Below are 22,850 nucleotides of genomic sequence, written 5' to 3'. Positions count from 1 at the left end.
ATCCTGGGTCTGGCAAGTACACATATTGTTTTTCAATTTGTGTGTGAGTCAGGGTATGGACCTAATACGTTGAGCAAATGGCTGACATCCATTTCTCGTAAAAAACAAAAATCTATTAATACAAACATCTACTCTGTGGAGGCCCATATGATCGTATTAGGATCGGACATGGTCGGAAAAAAAATATAAAAAATACAATTGAGTTCTTGATATTCTATCTTCCATCGTATTTCTAGCTTAAGGCATATCTTTTATTCTTTGAATATTTTTCCTTGTTTTCAAATTTCTTAAAGAGATCATGGAAATGTTTAAACCCCCTTCTTTCGTATTATATTCTCCATCATTGAACGGATTTCCATTTTTAGATGTTATGTTTGAGGCAAAATAACAAGCAGTTATTAAGCATATATAATTTTGAAAAACACTTTCTGAGAGAATATATTATTATAACCAATAGAAAAAATCTTTTTTTGAAAAAAAGTAAGCCAACCCGACGGGGAATCGAACCCCGTATCTCCCAGCTTTACGCCCTATCCGTTGCATCACCACTATGCTACGAGGTGACATACTAATTGCGAAAAATTTTAACTATTGGTCAATTTTAATACCTACTCATCAGTACTCTTCCAAATCAAGCTTCTTTGGCAATCGATTTTTGTTTCTTAAATCAAAGTAGTTATTGGGTCTAGGACGATTTGGCACCGCGAACTGGCCTCCGGTAATTGGCCGCCGGTACAATCGGACGCCGGCCCAATTGGACGCCGACCCAACTTGACGCCGACCCAATTGGCCTCCGAGTGGATTGGACGCCGCACAGTTGAATTAAATGCGCAAAGGAATAGACGTACGTTACGATTTGTTGGAGTAAATAAGCATGTCAGTGCTGTTTTTGGATTTTCCCAGTACCATGAAATTCTTAACTCTAGAGGTGGACTTCTGGATAGGATTTTCAGTAACGCTATTTTATCAATTTCGCGATGTGCATTACCTTTGATACGAGAGGATGTGTACCACCCTACATTGTTTTTTTTACACGTATTTCATGCAATTCGCCCGCTGCGAACAGAAATTCTCTCACACGGAGCTAATTGGTGTGGGGGATGGAAGTTTGATGGTGGAAATTTCAAGCTGCTTTACTCTTTAATGAGTGAAGTAGATTGGAGTGAGTTGCGTGAGATTTTTGATGTGAATGAGGCGGTACAATACTTTTATAATGTTGTATATAATGTGTTTAATAAATGTTTTTCAAGGAAGTCACTATGTCGAGGTGGAAGACGATATCCGAAGTGGTTTTCTCGGGAGATTATTAGAGACATTAGAGTCAAACACTACTATCATACAGCCTGGAAGGCTAAGCATGGTCAGCATGACTATGAAATGTTTGGCCTTTATCGTATGAGAGTGATACAAGCTGTTCGACTGGCCTATCGAACATATATGGAATCGGTAAAGGATTGCATTCGCGAAAATCCTAAATCGTTTTGGGATTATATAAAACCATTAAGAAAGGATGGTGGATTTGCCAATTCGATGACTTGGAAGGGCGAAGAGGTGACTGGACATAGAATGGCAGAAGCATTTGCTGGTCATTTCAGGTCCGTCTACGCAAGTAGTACTCCGAATCTGGATGTCACCTCAACGTCAAGAAAACGATCGTGCGGTGCTCAATCCGTTGACATCTTCCCAATTGATGAAGGTGACGTGTTTAGATTTATTAAAAAATCGCGAATTGCGCAATTTTTGCAAGAGACACAAAATCCATTCGTTCTATAAAATGGTCTCTCCTGAAAAAACCCATTTTTCGTAAAAAACGGGATTTGTCTCTCTTGCAAAAATTGCGCAATTATTGATGTTTATATTTTTTTTATTTTTCGGGATTTCGTCCGGCACCCATTACCTAAGTAGTTTATCAATCAAACTACTGAAACATTTATACTTAATATTTTGTTTTTAATTTCATACTATCTTAAAATACGCATTTATGCATAATAATATACATGTTTAAGCTTTATTATAATATTAAGTCGATAAAACGCTGAAATATAATGTTATTTTCATTCTAACATCTAACATTATTTTTAATATTTGTTGTAAATATAAATAAGTACCCATGTATAGACAATAAATTAATTGATTATGCACATCTTTAAGTTTTAGCGAGGGAAAAATTATTTTCTTTTAATAAACATCATAAGGCATAATAATTATTCTCAATCTATATTAAAAATGTGTCAAGCGCGAAATGTATAAGGTACAACTACTGAGAAAATAGAAGCATATTAAACTGACTTGCTTATTTACTCCAACAAATCGTAACGTACGTCTATTCCTTTGCGCATTTAATTCTACTGTGCGGCGTCCAATCCACTCGGAGGCCAATTGGGTCGGCGTCGAATTGGGTCGGCGTCCAATTGGGCCGGCCTCCGATTGTACCGGCGGCCAATTACCGGAGGCCAGTTCGCGGTGCCAAATCGTCCCATTCCCGAAAAACCGAAGAAAATACGCATGACCATACCGTTATTATTTTTTAAATGTAGTACTTAAGTAAGTAAGTACTTATATATTTATTTGTATTTTTTTTTAATATAAAAATACACTTTTCAATTAGGTATGTAGGTATAAAATAGTAATTTCATTTCTCTTCAAAATCAACATTCGCGTGCCATGAAAATTCATCTCGCGTGCCATAGGTTCGCAATTCCTGATATAGATAGTAGGTACTGGGTGTAAACCAGCGATACATCCACCGATCCAACGTACCCAGAAGCTATGCTAGAACATCCGACTTTTGTACCAAGGTGTTGTTTTCAACCGTTATATTATTTCAATGCATTAATCTAATAGTTTGAGTAAATAGTAAAAAACCAATCCTCGTATCAGGTAGATGGATATCGGATATATGTCACACTGTTGTAGTCTATTATATTTTTACCTTGTCACAGTGACGAAGGATGGAGTTAGGCTGTTAAGATCATACATATTTAAATAGTTCACACTAAACTTTGTCAGTCAAAAATATCTGTTGTCATTGGACTAAGACTACAATGTATTTGTTAGTTTTTAGCTTTAGCTTTTAGCGGCTTAAGCGTTGGACTATAACGCAGTGGGTCCCAGGTTCGAATCCTAGGTCTGGCAAGTACACATATTGTTTTTCAATTTGTGTGTGTCAGGGTATGGACCTAATAGGTTGAGCAAGTGGCTGACATCCATTTCTCAATAATAACGAAAATATTTTTCCATTTAAAAAATCAGCTCACTGGTTGGGAGCGAAGTAGTTTATTAACATTATAAAAGGTTGAACAAGACCGCATTTTTGTCGGGTCTAGCTTATTTCTGTTGTTCTTGACCGACGTCCTAGGAAAGACACGTGCAAATTTGCGAAGTACATTATCTTGAATTATAAAATTAAATCATAAGTGCGAGTGAGAAAACATTCGACACGCATGCTTCACGCATGTAACTGATAAATATTATTAGTTGGTCAAAAGTTGCGAGCACGTGTTGCTGAAATTCATAGTTTTTGTGTGAAATATAAAGTTAGTGGTACAAGTGGTAAGTACTTAATTATTTTTAGTTAATTTAGTAGAAAAAATGGTTAACTGTGATGTATACACATAAATGTGCTGTAGCCGTACTGAGAAGCAAGAAGCTGGTATTACGTTTCATAATATGTCAGTTAATACATGCTCGTGATAATTTATTTGTATATTATTATATACTTATTTTAGTTTATTAGTATATACAGTGATGCCACAGCATGCATGAAACTCCACAAACAGTCGTGTAAATTCCCCATTAACAAAGGTGTCCGGCAAGGTGATACCATTTCACCTAAACTATTCACCGCTACTCTTGAGGAAATATTTAGGAAACTTGATTGGGAGGAAAAAGGTGTTCAAATTAATGGGGAGCACCTCAGTCACCTGCGCTTTGCAGATGATATAGTTATATTTTCACAAGACCCGAAAGACCTCCAAGGTTGAATGCAAGAACTCGCGGATGTCAGTCAAACGGTCGGCCTAAAGATAAACGTCTCAAAGACAAAAGTGATGAGGACTGTTTTTCGGACCCTGCGATTATCTGTATTAATGGCACCTAACTCGAGCAAGTCAGCAGCTACGTCTATCTCGAATAGCAGGTGTCCATAGATGGAAGCATGCACGATGAAATTGCTCAAAGAACAAAGCTGGGATGGAGTGCTTTCGGACGTCTTAAGAATATTTTCAAAAGTGACCTAGCATTGTGTCTTAAGCGTAGGGTGTTCGACCAATGTGTGCTACCCGTGCTCACGTATGGCTGCGAGACGTGGACCCTCAACACGAGAGATGTCCAAAGGCTAAGAGTCGCACAGCGAGGCATCGAGAGGTGTATGTTGGGCATCACGCGAAAGGACAGTAAGAGAAACGAATGGGTTAGGAAGCAGACAGGAGTACGCGATGTAATAGACGTTGCCAAACAGCTGAAATGGAGATGGGCAGGGCACATTGCTCGCCGTAAGGACGGCCGCTGGACAAATGCCGTCATCCAGTGGTACCCAAGGGCCACAAAACGGCCACAGGGTTGCCCTAAAAGCCGCTGGATTGACGAACTAGTAAATTTCGGCGGAAATACGTGGCAGTAAACGACACAGGATTGAGAGAGTTGGAAGAAGCTTGGGGAGGCTTTCATCCAGCAGTGGATTGACCCCGGCTGATGATGATGATATACTTATTTAAATATCAAGTGATGTAGTGTTTTTCACTAATAACATAAATTATGGATCTCTTTACCTAATGGCAGTGACGAGGGGTGGAGGTAGGCTGTTAAGATGCGACATACAAGTGAACTACAAGCTCCTCCCATTTAGTCGACAACAGCGCCTTGCTATAGGCTAAATAGCCTAGAATTTGGCATAAATATTGTACTGTAGCTCTAGCTCTGGACCAAGCGGGTAGCACAGCCGATATTATTTGAATAATGGTTTAGCATGCTAGGAGCAAAATATGTCCAGCATGGTCGCTGTTAGTCACTTCCAATCCGCCAGTCGCTGATGATACGTTCAACGGTTACCGCTACTATGCCTCCAATTTATCCTTGTTGACGAAACTTGTGACATTTCGACAACCGAACAATTTTCTTTGTGTGTTAGACACATAGACTAAGAAAATAACAACAAAATTTATGAACAATTCATTCAATTTGTTCCTGTAACAAGCACCACAGGAAAAAGCTTATCTGACAAAATATTGGAAAGTTTCCATAATTAATATGGTATCGATTTGTAATATTTACGTGATAACAAGGTTACGACGGTACCGCATTAATGAGCGGGAAGTTTAGTGGTGTCCAATCTCATATTATATCCACAAGCTTTATTATGTTCATTGTGCATCACACAGTTTGAATTTGGCAATTGGAAATGCTGTAGCTGTGACTAAAATAAGAAATTGTATTGGCATTATTGAAAAAGTATATAATTTCTTCAATACCCCTAAGAGACAGGCAGTCCTTGTTGAAAATATTGATAAAAAATATTCACCGGAAACTAAAAGACAGAAACTACGTCAAGTATGCCCAACTAGGTGGGTGGAACGGCATGAAGCCATCATGACCATGGTAGAACTATTTGATGCAGTGATTCATAGTTTAGAAATAATTACTTGTCTCGTATTCGTCTTCTAACGCAAAACTTTTGAATAATTCGTTATGTGAGTTTGGTTTTATATTATCATTACTCTGCTTGTAAACTATATTTACGTACTATAGGTGAGTTGAAAATACTGTCACCAGTTTATGTACTCAAGTCTCGGATGAAACTATCCATACTCAGTATGTGTAGCCCAATAAACTTGTTCCAAAAAACTTGTGATGATAATATCATCGCGAGTCGCTCGCTAGTTGGTAGACTTTCAACACTATTGACATTAAATGCGCGCGAGCGAGATAGCACTTGCATTCGAATGACATAATCGTATGTATGAACAATAGGTGATAAATTTTGTGTAGTAGCACATTCCCTCGCGAATGTGGTAAGATGACGCACAGGCTTGTTATGACCGCTCAAAACATGTTTAAAATTAAATAAAAAAATTACTGTTATTCACTTTATAATCTAACAGAAAAACAACTCATAAATTTAAAATATGTTTAAAATTTTATAATAAATTGGTCGTTTCGAAAAGCTGAGCTCAGAGCATTTTTAGCGATTCTATTGAAGCCGATATTCCAAATACTAATATGGAGTTAGTTTTAGTTCCAGTTGAGTATGAGACTTTATGTCGCATACGCACGCCAAACGCTCAATATAGTATTCCCAATATTAGTAAGTATTTTGGAACAAGTTTCAATACTAAGTACTTATTTTTTATACTGGTAGTAAGTAGATATACTTTCAAAATCGACCAGTTTTCCCACCTCTATTGCGTACAGTTTGCCATTGTCTAAAATATTGCAAAAACTAAACAGTGACCTTTTAACTGCCCTAACTTATGTTAATGATGTTGTGGGTGAACTAAATACCGTTCGCAAAACAACAGAATCTTCATTTAAACTTATTTATGGTGAAGCGTTTGCAAAAGCTTTTAATGTTGACATAAAAAAGCCGCGAACTACAATATGGAAACAAACATTGAGGTGTAATGTTCCAGCTGGGCGGCACTCGTGGTGCAGTGGGTAAGGCGCTGGCCTTCCGCCCGAGAGTTCTGGGTCCAATTCCCGGTGAGGACACAATGTTTATGTGTTTTTCCCAAAGCCTGAGTGTTTGTAATTGTCCAAAATTACTAACAACCACCTTGTACGAAAAAGCAAGGACATGGTTATTAAAAATTCTAAAAAAAATTGTTCCAGCTGATTCAGTAGAAGAGTATTTCAAAAGAACTATCTTTGTTCCATTTATTCACCAAATATTAAATCAGCTCAACGAACATTTCATGCGACATCGCGAAGTACCTACTGAAGCAGTTTTTAACTCTTCTTCCAAACGGAAAAGATGCTCCGACAGAAAGTGCATTTGAAGAATTTCGTGAGCTGTGCGAATTTTATGACCGTGTATTATGGTATAAAAAGTTCGATAAATCAAATGCAGTCACTCCATGCAGAAATGCTGTTGATGCCATTTCAAAATGCGACAAAATGATTTACCGCAATCTTGAATTTACTTCCCGTCACAACATCAGTGAAAGATCATTTTCAACCTTATGCCTTTTAAAAACATACATAAGGTCTACCATAACGCAGTCAAGATTAAATGGACTGACATAACTTTATATACACAGAGAGATTAAATTAATCACGTCCAAAGTAATTCAAGAGCTTTGTAAAAAGAAAAGAAAACTTGATTTTGTTCTGTTAATAAAATTTTCAAATCCTACTTTTTTCATTTGCATGAAAAATTGAGCTACCTAATAAAACATATTTTAGTAACTAGAGTAAAAATACCCAATAATAATTTATCGTAGGTAATTTGTGTACCTAGTAACCTATATATCAGCTATTAGTGTTGTTTATGTGCCTCACTCATTAAATGACAATGGTGAGCGGCTCGTAGAATTCGCCACTCTGAACGAGCTCGCCATCGGAGGCACCGTTTTTCCCCACAAAGACATTCACAAATACACGTGGACGTCTCCTGATGGGATGACGCACTAGGACGCAGATTTACCACCACTTCTTGTACAGCTTGAAGCACCGAAAGCAACTTCTCGGCGGGCACACTTACAGAGGCACCGATATCAATAATTGCGATCATGAGTTACTCATTAGAAATATCCGAGTAAAACTCGGTGCCAGGCGAGGCCTCCAAAGCGTAGACGTTGGGAAGCTCCGACGCCACAGAATTCGGATCGACTTCGAAACCGCTTTACGAGATAGTGTAAATCAGTGGTTTCCAACCTCTATGTTACTACGCCTCCTTTTAAAAAAATCTGATCTTGGCGCCTCCCCCTCTTTATTTCATTAAATAGTCAACCATGGACTAATACAAAAATGAAAAAAAAAATATAAAAGTAAACAAGGTTACTACTTATATTAATTTTTAAATCAATTTGTTTTTCATGCCATGAATGTTGTTATTAGCACAATCAATTTCAATAGTAGTCAATCAAAATTCATCATCGTTCATTGCCAAATGGATTCTATCATGGGCCCCACTCCTGAAATGGCCAGGATCTTTGGCGGGCCCACTACCTATCGCTGAGGTTGGTTAAGGGCAGTGTGGTGCTCTAATGTAGTGTTTCCTAAATTATCATTTAAGTATATCAATCATCATATAGGTACCACATCAAATTACAATGCACAACCACATATTTAAAATATTTAATAGTCCTGAAACAAAGCAGCGCCGCAGGCGTCTTTTTTGACTATTAATGAAATGTGAAAATTGCATTAGCATACTAACCAAGAACTCAGTAAATAGATATTTGTTTGCTTCAATAATATCTGGCGCAGAAATCTTTTAAAAGTGGAAACATGGCGAACTTATTTTTCCCAAAGCTTCAATTTTTTTAAATCAGTGAATGCATTAATGGTCCTTGCATTGATTTATTCACATATTTTTTTTAAATTTCAACCAAATAGACAAGTTTAACAATAAAATTATCGTTCCTAAACAAATTTGCCTCAAATTTCAACATTATGGTTGGACCCTTTTATTTAATTTTTTCACGAGATGGCCAGCGCGCTTCACAATAGTATTGAAGTGAGGTATTATAAAATTGGTCTCCATATTTTCAGACAGGTTTGCAAACAACCTTTTATAGGACTTTTTTTATGTAGTTTATAACCTATAGGCCGTTATATAAACTATGCATTTGCAAACTGAAAACCGGTGGCTACATTAATAATTGTGTTAAACTTTTCGCGATACCAGAAAGAGTGAGCAGCCAAAGTGGATATCTGACGAAATGTGGGTTAAAATTGGAAAACGAGCCAGGCTGAAAGCCCTGAGAGACGAGGAGACAGACCCCGACCGAACCGAGGACCGCCGGAATAACTACCAGATCCAAGACAGGGTAGTCAAACGATCCGAGCGGTTGGATAAGCGCAATTTTATGTGTCGGCAGAGGAGGCAGCAAGTAGAAATGACACCAGGAAACTCTTCCGAATCACCCGTGAAGTCTGCGGCATTCGTGGCCCCAGTGGATAAATAGAGTCTGAAGCATAATGCGTCAAGAAGATTTGGAAGAATCATTTTTGCGGAGTGCTGAACCGCCCACCCCCTTTGGATCCCTTCGACATATCTGCGGAAGTTTTACTTTTGGACATTCCCCGAGCAACCGACATTTCCGATTGCACGCCCATGCACACCGAGATAGAATCGGCTATGAAAAGGCTCAAAAGAGGAAAGGCACCCGGGGAAGATGGGATTCATCCTGAATTCCTCAAGTACAGCCTGAGCCCAATCCTGCACCCTATGTTTCATCTGATGACAAAGGTGTGGGAAGAAGACCGCTGTCCAGGGGACTGGGTGAACGGTGAAATCATCACACTTCATAAAAAAGGTGACCCTCTGAGCTGCGACAATTACCGAGGCATTACGCTACTCAGTGTTCCGGGAAAGATTTTGGCAAACATCCTCTGGATGAGAATAAGGGACCCGATATTCCACGTCCTCAGGAAAAACCAGGCCTAGTTTCTACCTGATCGAGCGCGTGCAGACCAAATCCACAACCTTCGATGTTTCTCCAGCAGAGCCATGAGCTGAACAGTCCGATGGCTTGCTGCTTTGTGGATTATGTGAAGGCTTTCGACAGTCCGCACCGCCCCTCCCTCTGGATGATACTGGGAGCAAACGGGATCCCTCCCAAGATCATTGCCATAATCAAAAGTCTGCACGAGAATAGCGAATGCTGTGTCAGAATTGGAGACACTGTCACGGAATGGTTCGGGGTCACGACCGGAGTCGGACAGGGTTGTGTCCTTGCACCGTTTCTCTTTGACTTCATACTACGGAAGTCAATACCACCCGACCGAGGCATACCTGTTACCCCCACAGTGAAGCTGTGCGACCTGGAATACGCTGTCTTATTCGACAACTCAACCGAGGGCATTCAAGAGACAATCGACAGGTTGCATAACAACTCCTCTCGCGTTGGTTTGAAAATCAACGCGAAGAAAACCAACGTCTTGTGTAATAGCACCTGTCCTGATGTTGCTAATGCAACAGAGGTAAATAACTATGACCTGAATAGGAAAGACAAATATGCCTTGATCATATAAAATAATGTGGTATAAAACTGTAATTATTGATCCTCAAGAAATCGAAAGAATGCTAAGCCGTTCGATGTACAACCACTCACATATTCTGATATGTTAGACTTATCTGGATTATCCAAAAATATTATTAAAAATCGGAATAAAGATGAGAACGGTCAAACAGTCAAATGGCTGAAAATTAATGTCAATTACTATGATGCGGGAGTGAATAAGTATGCACAGTTAGTTACTTTTTAGTACAATTACTAACAAGCAAAAGTTGGCAGGTAGAATTAGTATCAAGTAAGAGTTGGTAAGTACAACCAAATTTTTATTTCTTGTTGAAATGTATGGTAAAAAGGTGATATAGGTATATACTTTTTATAAATAAATACATTTAAGGAATAAAACGAAGATTTTTTTTTAATATTTCACTCGTCGTGTTCTTTTATTGATTGATTTGGGATGAACTTCAAACTTTCAAATCGCAATATCTCACAAACGGCGAAATGTTAGTTACCGATTTCTGCCAGCAACCCGATGATGTGGCCGAAGAAGAAAGATGCGTGTGTTTGTGTAATTGTTTGACTCTCAGCTTAGCTGTTGCTAATGCAAAAGAGGTAAATAACTATGACCTGAATAGGAAAGACAAATATGCCTTGATCATATAAAATAATGTGGTATAAAATAGTCGATAATAAAAGTCTACACGAAAATTTCTTCTGCCGAGCTCTATGGGTTAATAAATTGTAAAAGTATGTTTATGTGTGTTTGTAGACAATACATAATATGGATACTCGTAAATAAAACAATATATTTGATCATAATGATTTTTAATACTTTTGGTAAGTTTCAACAAAAAATTATCATAAATCGACAATTAACAAAATGTTTCAAATAAACACTCGGTAAACCCATATCCGTAGAGGTATTCATATAATGCAGCACAAGTGCAAATTTCATTGTCTTTAATTGACTCAACGACCGTCTTAAATATAAGACAAAATAATTGCTCCAATGTGAAGCCATTTCTTTATTATTTATCGCAACTCAGACTAGCGACACAAACTAGATAGGTTTTATAATTATTAGGAGTGAGATAGCAGCCCGTAGGTCTTACTAATCGGTTATATGTACATAGTAATGATTAAATACTAATACGCATCAATATTTCTAGTGATTTGATTTTACGAAGCTCAAAAACAGTCGCATTGACACGTCAAGAAATAGCAGAATACTGCTATTTCTCTAAATCTATCAGTTCAATTTATTGTTTTGTTCATAATTATATTTTTTTACTAAGTTACTAAATCACAGTCATCAAACGTGAGTATTATTATTATTTAATATTAAATAACACAACAAGAGAAAAGAACGTTAAATGTTACTCTTCTAAATGAACATTACTTTGGTATAGATTAAATAAGAATAACTGAATATAAATAAATTTAATAATATATCTTGGAAATGGAAGTACGTTTATTTACTGGCTACCTAATACAATGTACTTATATTAATTTTTTCATTGATACATTATCAGTCCTTCGTTCTCTATCGAGATCTATAATAATTACATTATGGCACTTCATTGGAAAAAGAGTTGTATAGTATAGTATGCAAAATGCATTAATTAATAGAACAAGATCAACATTCTTAAACTCACCACGTAGGTATGTATATTGATTGAATTCCTATTTTTTACTTCAAAACAAATTAGTACACCGTTCAGAAACAAAAAATTTCCGAGCAGAAATACCTATAGCTATAGCATAGTGACTATAGTTTCTACAAATATTGATAATTTCAACACCATGTTTGGAAATCCAATAATAACAATAACAAATTCATTATAATATTGAGCAAAGATTCTTGTATACAATACAACATAATATAATAAATTATAAATTAGAATGGAATTCATCAGAAATCAATAGAATATCGGGAGATCGTGTAAGCCGTGTTGCGGCCTAATATTAAGTAGTATTTATAAAAATCGTGGGGGTAATATTATTTAAATTTTCTACAATTTCAGAATTCAGTTAGAAATGCCCGAAAGTTGCCTGAAATCCTTAAATATTTCATATTTTACCAAGTTCCTAAATCACAGCCGTACAGTCTTATTTGTGCTTTTAATTTCTTTTCACCCCTATATCATATAAACTTTGGTTATAATAATTATTAAATAACTGTAAATAAATAATCTCGAAAAATGTAAATATAATATGAATTTGAATCTTTTTATGTAAGTACTTAAACAATACTTTGTTAGCTGGTATAGCTTGAATAAGACAAAAAGCTGCACTGTCGACCGAAATCGAAGCAGACATATTTGCTAATTTGTGAATTTACATATCAGTCATTTTCTTACGAGACCTACAACTACATAATAAATAGAACAAATTCCCATTTTTTTAATATTCTGAAACAAATTAGAAATACCGTTCAAAGACAAAAAATCTTCCGGCAGAAAACATAGTGACTGCAGTTTCAGTAAGGAACAAACGCTCCGGGAATATTAAATATAACAACACATTGGCAACTTAACACTGGAATAATAAAAACAAACATCTTAAAATCAGTAATAGGAAATTAATCATAAATCACTGGAATTGTTAAAGATCATGTGAGCCGATTTCATTCTGAAGTGTGCGATGGGTCTAATCGAAGTGGTGGTCGTCGCGGGATATTTTCAATTTGTCAAATTCTATTCCGTACTTTCTCAAAAGGTCTGTATCTCGCTGCCTCGCAGGTGTGGACTGATCATCATCTCGGGTGAGATTCGAGGCCTCTCTGCTGGGCTGCAAACCGAAGAGTATGAAGTGTTAAGACATTTCTATAGATCTGGCAAAAATAATATTCTAGATGAAGTGTTGCACTGCAAAATTTTGAAGCGGAATATCTTTTAATTGACATTAGGGCAATTGCAAATTTCAGAAAACATGCTTTTCTATATTCAAATTAAAACATAAATCGGTGGGTGGACTTTTCAGTATGCGAAGTCACCTGCATCAGTAGACCAGAGGTCCAATTTTTGCTTCAATTTCATACATTTAGGCTCCATCTCTATAGAAGAATGTTTGTTTTCAACATTTTCGATTATGACTAAAATTAATAGATAATATATTATAATATTTACCATTGGCACGGGTTGGGGAGAAAGCCGCAGAGGCGAAGACCCACATGACAATCCAAGACTTGAGTTAGGAGAATTCTGTGTGAAAATTGTGGCAAAATCCAGTGAGTGTGTCAAGGAGTCCGAAGATGCTCCCTGAACATCCAGCGATTGGGTGACATCTGGATTGGATGACGTTCCGGGAAAGTCAAGCATCTGGAAGGTATTCAAGGCATCGAAATCGACATTCTCAGAGAGGCGAGAAGATGGTCTGCAAAGAAAGATATAAATTTATCTCTGTGAATTGATGTTAATCTGTTGTATTTTTATAAATTAGCCCGCAACATCCGTAATTATTGCTATCACCCATTTTTCACTAGTTTCCCGCTTGTCAGACGTTAAAGTGAAGAGGTCAGTAGGTGTAATTAGATGTATATATGACTCGAAATAGTTTTATTGGAAAACATTCCTGTCCTCTCAGTGGGGTGGGGTTATCTCAAGGATATTGCCCGTGTCTGCTGTAAAGTGTATTGATCACAATCAACTACCTGGATGTCGACCTCTTCATGATCAGTGTGGATCTTGGCATTTTGCGATATTGATTTAACATCGATTTTACATTGATATTATGATTGCATATTTGATTGTAAAGTGTGATATCAATTACCTGGTTGTATTCTTCTTCATTCTTAATTTGGATTGGATGGCTTGCATGACCTCACGACCGCCTTGGCGAACCTATAAAACGAAATTCATTTAAACATTAATTACCAAACAATCGCAGTAGAATTATTAGTTTCAGCGTGCACCGGACTCGCAGACTGAATCTATCAGATTAGAATCACATTAGCCACGCATAGTTAACCCGGCGCCCGCTTCTGTCACGAGTGTAGTACGCGAAATTTCGCAAAACTACGGGGCTACAGCGCTTCTGTCGCCAATGTTGTACGCAAAAATGCGCCGGTCGATTATGTAGAATATACATGACGCATGATTTTGAAATCTCTACCATAATTTGCCTTATTTCATTACCAACGGTGACATATATGTAATATTGTCAAATAAATTGTGTTACAATACTAAAACTAAGATGTTTGACATGCCTTCGACAGGCCGTCAATCTACGCTCATTTAATTTTGGTTTGAAACATCGTGCCACTTTACTGCGTTTGCGCAGTATGCGTAATATCACTGTTGTGAGAGGACTGTACAAGGAATCGCTCTTGTCGTTTTTCCGTACAAAATATTACGTATTTTACGCGATCTATTGTATTGTGTGAATTTTATTATAATATTTTGTCTGTGTTATTGTTTATGTGTTTTTAACTATACCATTCATGTGTATTAAACTGTTATAAAGTGTTTTGACTATATTTTTTTGGACTATTTTACCTTTGTTACGGTGTGAGTGTTTGGTTGAGAACTTTTTTCAAACTTCAATATGGCTGGTTTAAGTGAGGAATTGGACTCCGATTACGAAATGTCTGAAGAAGAATTGGAACCATCTGACCTCAGTGATGTAGATATATCAGAAGAGCCAATTGAACACTTGAGAACATGGACATCTGGACCCCATGTTCCGATCGTATATGAGTTTGATGATTTTCAATCCGGCATAGCAAACAGCGATTTGACTGAGACTTCGCCTGAGTGTCTTTTTTTGAACATTTTTTAAACCGTGATATAATGTTGAAGGTAGTCCAACAAACAAACATTTTTTTCCACTACCAGTATAACACTCAAGAACTTGGACCAAAATCACGTTCTCATAATTGGATCGATACAACTGTATCAGAATTATATGTATTTTTTGCGGTGTCAATGCTCATGACACGAAACAAACATTTGTCACTAGAAGAACACTGGAGTACGGATTGTTTTTTAAGTGCACCCATTTTCGGTCAGACGATGCCTAGAGACCGATATGAGTTATTGCTCCAAATGCTCCATTTTTCCGATCCAACAAGTGTTACCTCAGATAGACTAAATAAAATTAGGTTACTTTTAGAGCATACACGCAAAATTTTCAAAGACACGATGATTCCGCATCAAAATCTCTGTATCGATGAGAGCATTATTGTTTTTAAAGGGAGACTTATTTTTAAACAATTCATTCCATCGAAGCGTCATCGTTTCGGTATCAAAATGTTCGTGCTGTGTGACGTTATGACGGGTTATATTTTAGATTTTATTATTTATTGTGGTGACGGGACAGACATAGTGGATAGCCAAAACTTTGGAATTTCCGGAGCTGTTGTGACAACGCTGCTGACCGAGTATCTGGGCAAAGGGCATTCGTTGTGGTGCGATAACTGGTACACCGGTCCACAGTTATTCAAACACCTCCATGAAAATAAAACCAATGCTTGTGGGACTGTACGTAAGAATCGCAAAGAAATGCCATGCTTCAAAAAGCTGAAAAAGGGGGAGACAGAGGTAAAGTCAAACAGCCCATTGTTGGCTCTCAAATGGTGTGACAGAAGAGATGTCCACATGCTTACAACCATGCACGATGACTCCTTCGGTCCAACCGGTAAAACTAATTTTAGAACCGGAGAACCCATTATGAAGCCAAAGTGCATCTTAGAGTATAATAAAAATATGGGGACTGTCAACAAGGCCGACATGATGCTCAGCAGCTTGTCGTGCATGAGGAAATCTGTGAAATGGTACAAAAAAGTAGCATTTCACATGATTGACCTCTATTTATTAAATGCGTTCTATATGTATAAATCTGTTACTGGTAGTAAAAAAACTTTAGGAGAATTTCAGTTAGTCGTGATAAAACAATTAGTAGCTAAGTACGCTGTGAAAATCACGAAAACTCCACAACCCAGACCATCGACTAGTGAAAATCCATTGAGGTTGTTGCCTAGAACTTTAACAGATCATTTGCCGCAACACATTCCGCCCACGGCAAATAATAAAAAGCCCAGAAGACGCTGTCATGTGTGCGGAAATTCAAAAATTAATAAAAAAAAAACATCTCTATCTAGATATATGTGTTGTATTTGCAATGTGGCTTTATGTCTCAGTCCGTGTTATAAAATCTACCACTCTTCAAAACAATTTTAAATGTGTAAAGTAAAAATAAATATGTAACTCAGTAATAATATTTAATAGCTGTTTAAGTGTCTGCCTAAAAGTTTGTTTAGTCTAAAATTATTGTGCTATTTTTACGACCCTACTCAGGGAAAAAACATTATGTGTGATTTTATTACCATTTGTGAAGTGTTTCTATACTCGCGTCAAGCACGAGCGTGACGAATAACAAAATGCAAGCCTTGCAGTGCTCCATATACATAAAACAAAATGGCGGAAATCTTATAAATGGTGAGTCTTTGTATAGAATTAATTTCTTCGGATATTTTTGACATTATGACTGATTTATTACGGTTTTTTAATGTTGTAAAATAATCTGAACATGTCTAGGCGCCTAAAGAGCCATAAAACTCATTTTTTATTGCCATTTTTATTATGAAACACAGAAGTTAAATTAAACAAAAACCGTCACCGCGGAGAGTGAATTCGTCATACTACAATAGGCCGCGAGTGCCAGGTTAATCATCGAGTATTGAAAGTCTCTGTGGAAAGTGATGCATTAATGTACTGAACACGTGCGGATTAACTTATAAAAAGCATTGGCATTTGCAAACTTACCGATTCTACCGCTGTGTCTACGGCCGCTGATAGTCGTTTGCCACCGGACAAGTTCTGTGCGGACTCCCAAATGGCGTATTCATATTCGAATTCATCGGAGTGAGTGTTGCCATCGACGATACGGGCCAGACGCTCATCGATAAACTGAAAATCAAAATACAGAATGTGTGAACACAAGTGGAACGGCCCTAATTTTTAGTATACAAAAAACAATGGACCAATTCCAGACAGAAGTAAAATATATATTTATTATAATAATACCTGTTGGAATTTTTGCGTCATTAACAGTTGTTTTCTGAAATTGCGGGTAGAATTCTTGGAACCGCGGACGAAAAGATCTCCGTCGAAGATTAAATTTCCTTCATTATACCTGAAAAACAATGGAAAAGGTATACAACTTCAGACTGAATAAGAAACGGAAGATGTGTTATGCAATATTTGGAGGCATCGCAAGAGTATCTTTGACGACAATCGGCCGTTCGCTCAAACTCTCGGGAAAATATCATAATAGCACACTGAATCGACAGATTTATGCATAAAATTTCCTATTCAGATAGAGATTTAACTATGTAAAGAACTGATAATGACATTTAAAAAAAAAATCATATTCACTTGATGGAAGCTTTGTATCCTCCGATGATTTGCACAATAGTCTTCAGAAAAGCTCTCGAGACTGTATCTTCTCCAGGCTCCGGAAGCTTGATGCTGCGGTGCAATGAAAATTGCTAGAAACCAAACCATAATATATTTAAACATAAAAATAGGAAATCATATAATGCTATCATGAAGTACAAGACGAGCTCCTGAAGCAATCTGATGAAATTGGTCTCAAGATTCAAGAATAGGCAGCATGTGAATAAAATTCATCCATATAGGCAAGTAGGGCTCTACGAGAAAGTGTTGATACTACAATAAATCGATTGCCACGAAATTTAATTCCAAAGATGATGAAAAGTAGAATAACTATTGGTATTTCATCAGGTCGGAGAGGGCGAGTTTCCTCCTGATGCGACAGATTAAATGAGAATACCACACGTTTTCCATCGGATTGCGTTTGTACGCCACATTGAGGAGAACTCACCATATCAACTGGCAGCAAAGACAGATCATCAAACGGTGTTATAAAGATACTCCTATCAGCATCCAGCAAGACAACTTCGCCAATTTCAAGCGGCGACAACCACTGGAAAGTATACAGTAAAAATGGTATAGAAAACATTTTATAAAGTAATTTTATCTATTACGAATATTAACCGCAAAAAAATAAATGCCTTTCTGAATGAATTCTAACGAGATAAAGACAGTAAAAGATATTATAAAATGTTTTCCGAACATACTACCGATTAATAAATTAATTATTTAGCTACGTACAGAGTGAGGTTACACGTTATTCAAATAAGATAAACCTAATGTAATTAATTAATAAACGCTTTGGACAGATGTATACACGAGTAATTAAATTACATACGTACCGAGTACATGGCTTCCGAAACGCCAATGAGGAACGGCATGGGGGCCGAAAGATAATCGACCAAAGACTCGGGCAGGATAGGAATAAAAATGTGCTGCCAAACAAGGGGATATAGAAGATCATTCGCTGCCTGAACGCAAGCCGAGAGGCGAGTTGGATTCTTCGACTTCACAATGATACGTCGCTCGTGGAGAAGAGCTCCCAGCATCCCGACCATGGCTCGCGAATCCACCGCATCGAAGTAGTCTGTCAGGTTTCGCTGTTAAGAATTAAAGGAATTTCCGAAGGTACAGTGAATGTTAATAACATCCAAGGGAATCGTATAATAACATAAATACAACTCGCATCGTTAATCGTAATGCAATAAAATAATCAAACGGTCATGATAAACATGAACATGCGCTCATATTCAATTATTTCTCATATATTTTTTGCGAAAATTTATGATATTTGATATAATCAACAATCATAAACCATACAGGAGCCAATACAGTAATAATTTAATTCACGAGTCCATGTCAATATAATCGCTAACGCTATATTTAGAGACAAGAACATTAATGATGAAATATCGCAGATGCAATTTCGCCAAGATAAATATTAATTAACCAGTAATCACAGTCAGTGACATCACAATAAGGTAAATGTACCAATTATCGGCACCAGAAGGAAAATGTGGTCATGAGATCAAAATAATAGGCTCAGCTTAAATATATTTGTATATTTCTTTTTTTGTATTTATATTTACAAATATTGTTAACAATAAAAAAGTTCAATATCAACAATATTTTAAGTTAATTATTATTTTTTTTATGTTTTAACAACATAAGGACAATTGATCCTATTATCGGCACCTGAATTAAATTTAGGTACTAATTTCCGGCACCTTATGTTCGTATTATCGGCACAACTAAACTTATACAGGACATTTCTATAAAGTTAAAAAAACTTAACTGAAAACATAAGTTTAAAAAATGTAGGTACAACAATTACTTTGTAAGTAACATTTGTATTTTTCTTCATTCATATTTTGCTACAATATAATATATACAGTAGAACCTCGATAATTCAAAAATCGATAAATCAATTCAATTTTAACCCCCAAGAATCATTTTTCATACAAAAAAATCGAAATATTCGTTATTTCGTAATTCGAAATGGAATTTGGTCCCAAAGGCCATTTTTATCCATATAAATCGAAATAAATAATAGCAAAATACTTATTTTCTTGGAAAGTAATAAATTTAATGACTGCAATTAAGTAGGCAAAAACCTGCAAATTTACTGATGGAGGCAAAACCCAAAGTTTAAGTTGTGGAAATACCCAAAAACTCCAAATGTACTATGACACAAATTGCAGTGGATGTCAATCAAGGGTTCATTTACTTGTCATTCATGTAAATTCAGAATCCATTATTTTATTAATGTGAAAAACATGTTGTTTTACAAGGTAATCTTAGCACATAGCTATTAAATGGTTTTCAGTGAAAAAAAAATATTTATTCACGAAATTTCGTAATTATTAAGTGCTTAACTATATTGTGACATTTTTTTATCACTGACAGAATTACGTTTTTAATATTATGTATTTAAATAAACAATGAGTTTCTTTTCTTTTCAAATTTAAGTTGATAACAACTGAATGTTTAGATTAAGCTGACAATAATGAATACAGTGACCCTTTGTTTGACAGGACTATTTCACTAATTGACTTAATGAGTTCACTTGACATTTTTATTATTGTTTATAGAATATTAAAGAATTTTATTTTAAAGCGGCTGCCGGCTGTATAATTTTCGCACCTTCTTCATCATTAAAATAAAAATGTTCCAATTATCGGCACCATTCATGCTTATTATCGGCATACATTGTAATCGTATTTTATAAAGTAAACTATAATTTAGATTTTATTTTAAAAAGTTTTAAATTAAGAAGGAACAGTATTTCTTCCTAAAATATCTGCTACTTGTGTAATCAAAAATAATTTAATAACAGTATTTAATATTTTTGCATAATGATCGATATCTCTTATTACCGGCACACTATGTGCTAATTAACGGCACACCAAATTTTTAAAGTTATTATTCAATTTTAAAAGATTATTTCTGATTCTCCTGATATAAATTTGGTGTGCCGAAAATTAGCCAGGCGATTAATTAATATTTAAATAATTTAAAAAGATTTTAAAATATTAAATTATTTAATTTCTATCCAACAATAATGTGCTTTTAAAAGTTTGTTTGCATGTCCCTATTATCGGCTTTGTGCCGATAATAAGAACAAATGCAAATCGTATCGGTGCCAATTACCGGCAGCAAAATTTACTTGATTTTTAGATAAACTAACCGCTAAACACATAAAATATTTTACAATTTCGGCAAAAAAACAATTTAAATATTAAAATATAACCATACATTTAATAATTCAGTTTAAAAAACGTTTTAAAATGCTTAACACTAAATATTCGAAATGTTTACTTACTTGTCAAGCTTTTGTCTCAAATATCACAGTAGGTCTAAATCACTCGACATATGGCAGAAAACTATCAAATTTCACGAAGTACTTACAAACATTTAACAAAAACTTTGTATCTTTCTATCGCATACGAAATGTGGATTTCGGATAACACATTTTTACAACCATAGAAGTCTTGCCATTCTTATTTTTTTGAATTTCTTCTAAAATTGCCGATAATTGGAGCAGTGACGGAAATTGGTACATTTACCTTATGGTAATAATTAACGTTCTCACATTTCCCGGAATGCGAGGGAGTTCATGTGGTATATAATTATCAACGGCTGTGGCCCGGATCTCCCTCAGGTAGTGATTGAGCTGAAATGTTTCTCCTTCGTATTCCCTGCTAGGTGTAGCCAAATCGGCGGGGTCCGAGCCATTCCTCGAAGCAATCACATCCAAATACCTGAAAAGAATAATACAAATAATGCAAATATTTCAATAGGTAAATCATTAATAAATTCAACAGTAACAAAACATTCATATATCAAAGTAGGACACAGAAGTTTAGATTTATAACGGCTTCTGAAATAATCATGGTGTGAAGTGAACTTACTTGTAAAACTCATCATGATTTTCGATATACGAGAGGAATACTGTGGCATTGTCGACGTGCGGATCGTGCCTGCAATATCCATATGTAAATTTGGCATCCGCGTCCGTTAGAACGAAGGAGAAATGCTGTATGAGATTCCTGAAAATTTGTAATTAAAATATTGATACACACAAATCATAAACCTTCATATTATGTGGCCTATGCAGAAGCAAGGAAAACCCAATGCAATACAAAACACATGAACAGGTACATACATGAAACTCATCCCAAAGTATTTAAAAAAAACAAACCAAAAAGTGAGGTTATGTTCAATGACGGAATTCAAAAACAACATTATGCATGAAAGAAACACAGCAATCATACATATTATAGTGATAAAGTGCAGTATTTTTTCAATCGTTATGCATGTTTACCTTTAATAAAATACAATATGTACCGACATGACTCTGATCAACGCTAAATTGGCCATTTAAATCTTCGAGATTGACATCCCGGTATGTATTTGAAATTAATAGAATAACGATATAATAATATTATACTTTCAAACATTCGATTGCAGAAAACACCGATTCACGATCGTATCGAATAAGATAATCCACGATAAAAGTATTTATTTACCTTTCAAATTCGAAAGGGAAGACAAACTTAACCGCACTTTTCACGAGATCATCATTTTCGCTGGAGGTTGGAAATTTATACACAATTGTGGGCTCCGAAGTCTGAGATGACGGCGGAGCAATCTCGCAATAATATTCGAAGTACCTATGGACGACTTCTCTGAAAATTAAAGGAAATAAATGATTATGAAGTATGCGGTCTAGCGGCAGATATTATCGTTCACGTTACGCACTTTTATTGGATAAATAATCACCTTTTACGCGAACCCATACTGAAGATATGTGGCTCACAATACAATGTTCACAATTTTCTCAGCAATTATCACCAAACCAATGTAAAATAATGTAATAAAACGGTCGACTACAATGTTATTTCACAATAACGTCAAATTTCCTAACCTATTCCTAATATCAAGTGTCAAGCGTCACCCCACCACCGACGAATTTACAATGGCCGCCACACGGATGCCAACGTAGAAAGTGAAATCACTGGCTGAACGTAAAAAATTCAAGTATTAATGATAATAATATTATATTTTTATAATTTCGCTGTAATAAATAAAATCGTATAGGTTATAATTTAAATTAAATCCAATGTGGAATATATTAAGAACACACGATTTTAAATATTACATCGAATTGATTACAATATTATAATAAAAAATATATTATCAATATTACACGAACATTTTGATCATGAAAATGTTCAAGTATAAATGATAATATTATTTTTCACTTAATGTAATCGCA

At 35.9% G+C, this 22,850-nt stretch overlaps 1 protein-coding gene across 1 annotated transcript; it reads right to left on the bottom strand.

Annotated features, from left to right (window-relative positions):
* Positions 1 to 10,986: 10,986 nt before the first annotated feature.
* LOC147079370 (DENN domain-containing protein 1B-like) lies at positions 10,987 to 22,535 on the bottom strand. Its single transcript, XM_085940234.1, has 12 exons — positions 22,355 to 22,535; positions 22,102 to 22,260; positions 21,484 to 21,621; positions 21,165 to 21,333; positions 18,415 to 18,672; positions 18,024 to 18,125; positions 17,555 to 17,667; positions 17,204 to 17,312; positions 16,943 to 17,086; positions 13,950 to 14,020; positions 13,307 to 13,553; positions 10,987 to 12,968 (listed from the first exon to the last, which is right to left on the bottom strand). Exons 1-12 carry the CDS (start codon positions 22,369 to 22,371, stop codon positions 12,828 to 12,830), a joined length of 1,668 nt encoding a protein of 555 aa, XP_085796360.1. The 5' UTR covers positions 22,372 to 22,535; the 3' UTR covers positions 10,987 to 12,827.
* Between the last annotated feature and the right edge of the window lie 315 nt (positions 22,536 to 22,850).

The sequence above is a fragment of the Rhyacophila brunnea genome, unplaced genomic scaffold (assembly GCF_057557595.1).
Source record: "Rhyacophila brunnea isolate RB1 unplaced genomic scaffold, BYU_Rbru_1.0 scaffold_1, whole genome shotgun sequence".
NCBI classification, from domain to species: domain Eukaryota; kingdom Metazoa; phylum Arthropoda; class Insecta; order Trichoptera; family Rhyacophilidae; genus Rhyacophila; species Rhyacophila brunnea.
The sequence above is the reverse complement of the archived record's forward strand: the minus strand, read 5'-3'. Positions and strand labels throughout refer to the sequence as shown.

Coding starts and splice junctions, on each gene's coding strand:
- LOC147079370 (XM_085940234.1), bottom strand. Junction 17,668..18,023: donor CTTTGCTGCCAGTTGATATG/GTGAGTTCTCCT, acceptor TTTGGTTTCTAG/CAATTTTCATTGCACCGCAG. Junction 13,554..13,949: donor ATGAAGAAGAATACAACCAG/GTAATTGATATC, acceptor CTTTCTTTGCAG/ACCATCTTCTCGCCTCTCTG.